General features: G+C 32.1%; 1 protein-coding gene across 1 annotated transcript; it reads right to left on the bottom strand.

The window, feature by feature from the left end:
* Positions 1-4,105: 4,105 nt before the first annotated feature.
* LOC129316582 (uncharacterized) lies at positions 4,106-4,894 on the bottom strand. The gene has a single exon (XM_054960998.1). The coding sequence runs from the start codon at positions 4,892-4,894 to the stop codon at positions 4,106-4,108; it is 789 nt and encodes a 262-aa protein (XP_054816973.1).
* Positions 4,895-5,174: the final 280 nt, after the last annotated feature.

Genomic DNA, 5,174 nt, shown 5'->3' with positions numbered 1-5,174 from the left:
ATAAATTTAATCTAAATAATCAAATTTAAATTTAAAATTTTTATAATTTTACAATTTGACTATTTAAATGTACACTAAACAATTCACATATAATTTGAATGACCCAATTTAATATCAAAAAATTCAAAAAATTAACCATTTAGATATGTTTTGAATAGTTCAGATTTAATATTAAATTTTTTTATAATTTTATATTAATAAAGACAATATTTAAAAATTAATTTAAATGAATGGTAGAAATTATTTCAAAGTAACATGGAAGGCCCAAATGGAGCCCAGTCTAATGAATACATGGTGCTCAGAATGCGGACACTTGTAATTTTATGAGTAGTTTGGTGAAATATTAAAAGAATATTAGATATTGATTTGCATTTTCATTTCTTAATTATATTTGTCGACTCTGTTCTTTTTCGGCATTTTCCAATTAACTAAGTATCGAGGTATGATTGTAAATAAAACTTTTTTTTATGTTTGAAAATGAATTTAATTTTTTTTGAAGAAGAAAACTCCAACACTGCTAGAGCTGCTAATTCAACAACGTGATGAGACCGACCCTTTTTTAAGTTTTAAACTCGAGATCAAAAGCCATTTTATTCCCAGATATATAAATAAACCATAATATGCATATGTTATATACTGTATTTGTGTGTCCTCTACATTCTAAAACACAAATTGACTTTTAAAGTATAAGCTGATGTGTAGAACATATTGATAATGTAAATTTAAGAGACCAAATTGATAATTGAATCATTTATTGCTTATTAACATTATATAATTTAACATCCTTGATTGAGTTGATTCATAGAAATAGAAAGATGTGTTACTACCCAAAAAAAAAAATTGAAAAATTAAAGCCGAGTCCTGCTGGGTCTCACGAAGTCCTGAAGGCAACACCATGTGAAGAAAATGTGAGGCCTAAAGCAAAATTATTAGTGAAGCCTAATGTGTGACCCGTTTGAATTTCAATTGGGTATAATTGATTGTGAAAAAAATTAATAAATATAATTAATTTTGATTATAATTAATTATATTGTGACATGATCTATTTGGATATTATTTTTTAATTGATTTTAACAGAAAAATATATTTGAATGATTTAGTCAAAATTAATTTTAAATGTACAAATTACCATAAAGGATGTTACTTTTTAAAATTAAATTATTGATAAAGTTGTATATAATGTTATTAAATTTGTTAAAATTTATGTAAAAAGTAACATGTATTATTTAAATTATATATATGATTAATTATAGAAATTTAAATCCTATCAATATTAATAATTTAATTTACATAAACAATCACTCGATAGATAACCCAGGGAACTTATTTCATGAACAGATAGACCAACTGTTGACGGGGAGGATATTTGTTTTGAATTAAGAGGATAATATTGGTTGATAAAAATTTTTGATGGGTAGAAAATATTGTAACAGTATAATTGATATGGAAAAGCTATCCCAAGGAGCTTATTTCAAAATGTGGTTATGACCTTCATAATTGATTATAAGTAAATGAGGCTGTTTGTGTATTTTTTTGTCCAAACCATAGTTTTAGCCAAAATAATCGATTAACTTTTGCATCCAAACAGGCACTTATCTCTATCTCCATCTCTATAAGATCAGCTTTTTATTATAATTACTTAATAAGTTTTAAAAAATAATATATAAAAGTTAGATATTTTTTAAAAGGAGCAATTACAAAGATTGCCATTGACAAAATGTTTAATAAACCTGGTAGTAGTCGGTGGATGTTAACTACAATATGTGGTGGCGATAATTTTTTAGAAAAAGTTGTAATAAAAACTTATATGAATAACGGTTAATGGGAAAAAAAATTAATGATTATATTTGGCATAAACCGGATTTTGAGGCCTAGGGCTTCTGCCTTAATGACCTAAAGTAACATGATTTCGAATCCATTTTCAGTTCTTTAATCACCTCTTTTGGGTCATTCAATCTTTTTCACCACTTTCTATATATCAAGGATGAGCGCGTATATTATCTGCTTATTCATTTGAATTGATGAAAATCATATAAATCCAACTAGGGCCGGAACCAGCTTCCAATTCCCGGAAGACCAAATGCTTAACAAAGAAATGACAAAATATATAACTAAAAATATCATAAATTATATAATAATATATTAAAGATTATCTTGTCTTTTTAGATAAAGAAAGTTTAACCATTCTCTCCTTCATGTCATTAAAATCATATATAAAAAACTCTATATCAAACTCTCTAACAACTCTAAAAACTAACAAGAAGCTAACAAATAAGATTTGTTTTTTTAAATTTGAGAAATATAGATTAGATCATATAAATCCAAGTAATGACAAAAAACATATAAATAGAAACATTAAAAATATAAAAATATCAAAACAATAAAAAATAACCTGTTTTTTTGGGGTACAAAACTTGATCAACTTTTGTTGATTTTGATTATTTTTGCTAATCAACTTTATGCCCCTCTCCTAATTCTCGCCTGCGTGTAATGGCCTAAGGGACGGAAAGGACGGAGGAAGGCCCAAAGAAGACTATTGGGCTAAGATGGAGTGGTTGACGGTGGAAGATTTAAGAATTAGAGAGCCAGGAATAACATAAGACAAATAGAATCTTTCCCTCTGACATTTCTCTCTCCTCTGGCAGTCCTTAGCAATTCTATTTGGATTATTGCTTACTCCCTCCGGTCCGTAATATTAGACGTTTTCTAGAAGGCAATTCTGATCCACAATATAAGTCACCAGGAGCTGATAACTGTACATTTTAGATTGAAGTTCTGAAAATACCCTTAGTGGTATGACATTTCTCACGCCTGCCTATGTCTGTGGATCACTCTCTCTTTCTCCTGAAGTCCAGCTTCTCTCTCACCGTGTTCAGTCTCTGCCGTCGATCGCTTCTCTCATTCTTCCCGTTAGCTCTCGCCTCATCGATGATCGGCTTTCATTTCTATCTTTCCTCTTCCATCGTGGTCCGCCTCAGACTCTCCGTGAAAGGAGTGGTTCGAAATGTCGATAGATCTTCACCGTTCAAGCTCAACGAAAAAGGGATTTGAAGATCTGTCATGGGATGAGCTAATGGGCTGTACAATTGACGATTCTCTTGATGGGGAAGAAGATATACCTCGAGTCAACTTCTCTGGAGAGGTGACATCCCTGAATCGAAAGATTTCATGGGCACCTGGTCCGAAGGATTCTTCGCTTGGGTCTTCCGATTTTTCCGACGTTGTGGTGGTGCAGCAAAGGCAAGTCCAGTCGTTTGATTTGAATGAAAAGGCAACAAAGGACAGTGAAGAAGTGAACAGTGGAAACGGCAATGGCACATCTGACCGAGGAAGAGAAAGAAAAAAGAGGAAGATTGTCCACCCATTCGATCTAAACAAATTTCCATTTCTAGATGAAGATTATGCACATATGACCGAGGAAGAGAAAGCCCGTAAGCGATTTGTGTACGACACTTTGCATTATATGCTCTAATTAGCATTGAATTTCTGGGCCTTCTGTAGTTCTGTATAATTAGTCCAGACTTTAAGCTTATTCTGATGCATAATAGTTTAGTTTATTTTGGTTAGGCTAAAGTTGCATGTCGATGATCTTCTTTTTTAGTTAGTCTGATGGATGAATGTATTGACATTTTAGCCACTTTTGCGTCTCTATTATATTAGAATGATAGATGATGATATTTAAACTAATGGCAAATGTTTTGAATTAGTGAGCTATTTTGTTTTGTTTTTGAATTAGCAAGCTTTTTGTTTTAGTAAGCTTTTGCATCTCTACTATGGTAGGGATTACATGTAGCTAGGAAATTACAAATGGATATGCAGTGTCAATATGCAGTGCTGAATATTTAGCTCTTTCATAATTGTGGAGTTAATTTGAATTCCTAAAGAATTTTTTCTTCTTTAATTTGATATGTAGCATCAATATGCATTGTCAATATAGAAATTGTTGGCAAATTATAAACTACCCATTCATACACAAATTGCTTCATTTACTACAAAATATTGACTGTTAATATTATGTGTTGCAATTTATATGAAAAATTGTAACACAAAATATTAATGACCAAAACATTGAGGCTTCACAAAAATATTCACCCCTTAATCTAAGCTATCCATCCACTTCTTCTAAGTGCTCTAACACTTCTTGGACTAGGTAGGGATCACACTTGAGTTGATTAGGCAATTCACCCCTTCTTTCTATCACATCCTTCTTCAAATGGCTTGGCTTATACTTATTTGAACCTTTGTCCTTCATAATGTCAACCATAGTAGCTTGTAGTGTTAGGAAGATCCTATTCAATTGCTTAGATGTGTAAACTTCAAAGGAATTCTCCACAGCTCTAACAAGGTCCTCTATAGTTTTAGGTGCCTCTTGATATTGTAGTGCTTGAATTGCTTTAAAGTATCCAAGATCCAAAATGTTTAAATCAAGGAAGTTAGGGGGTTGAGAAACCAAGTGAATATCAAACCCACAATCACTTGCTGCCATCTGAAAATCCTCATCATTATTATCAATATGAGATGGAGCATTATCTTGCTGAACAAAAATAGTTTCATTTGTATGACATGTTGGCCATTTGGCCTTGATTTTTGGTAGCACTTTGTCAATAAGGAAAGACTTCATGACTTCTTTTGTAATTGAAGTGATCGGTTTTGTTTCCATTATACGTCTGTTCCTGTTCACACTCCTTCTTCTTACTGCCTTTTTTCTAACAAAAGGGAACAAACCAATCTTCCCAGAGAAAATTTCATTTCCTTGTGCATCAAATCTAGGTCTAGCCACAGTAACTAAGAACATAACTTTACCAACATAGTTCTTGTTTTTACATGTTCGATGTGGTGGCTCCTCCCCGCTGCCAAGTAGTAGGTTTGAGATTTCTTTGTCATGTAAAATCATTTTTCATCAATATGGATAATGTTGTGCATAGATTGGAAAGTTGGGTCATTTGGTATACTTTGTTGCTCTAGCATAGATAAACACCACCTCAACCGAGCAAGCATGTTTTGCTCCTTCAAATATGCTTTGATTGCACTTGTGTGGCGCCATAGAACTCCTTTTTTTTTAAGTCTGATTAGTGATGTCTTGTTAACACCTAGTGCACTTGCAAGAGACCTATAAGTAGTCTGTCGATGTATCGGAATTACCATGACTTGTTCCATGTTCACGTTAGGTCCCT

Source organism: Prosopis cineraria, unplaced genomic scaffold (genome assembly GCF_029017545.1).
Source record: "Prosopis cineraria cultivar Desert tree isolate PC_DT_omini unplaced genomic scaffold, ASM2901754v1 PC7, whole genome shotgun sequence".
Taxonomy (NCBI): Eukaryota; Viridiplantae; Streptophyta; class Magnoliopsida; order Fabales; family Fabaceae; genus Prosopis; species Prosopis cineraria.
The sequence above is the reverse complement of the archived record's forward strand: the minus strand, read 5'-3'. Positions and strand labels throughout refer to the sequence as shown.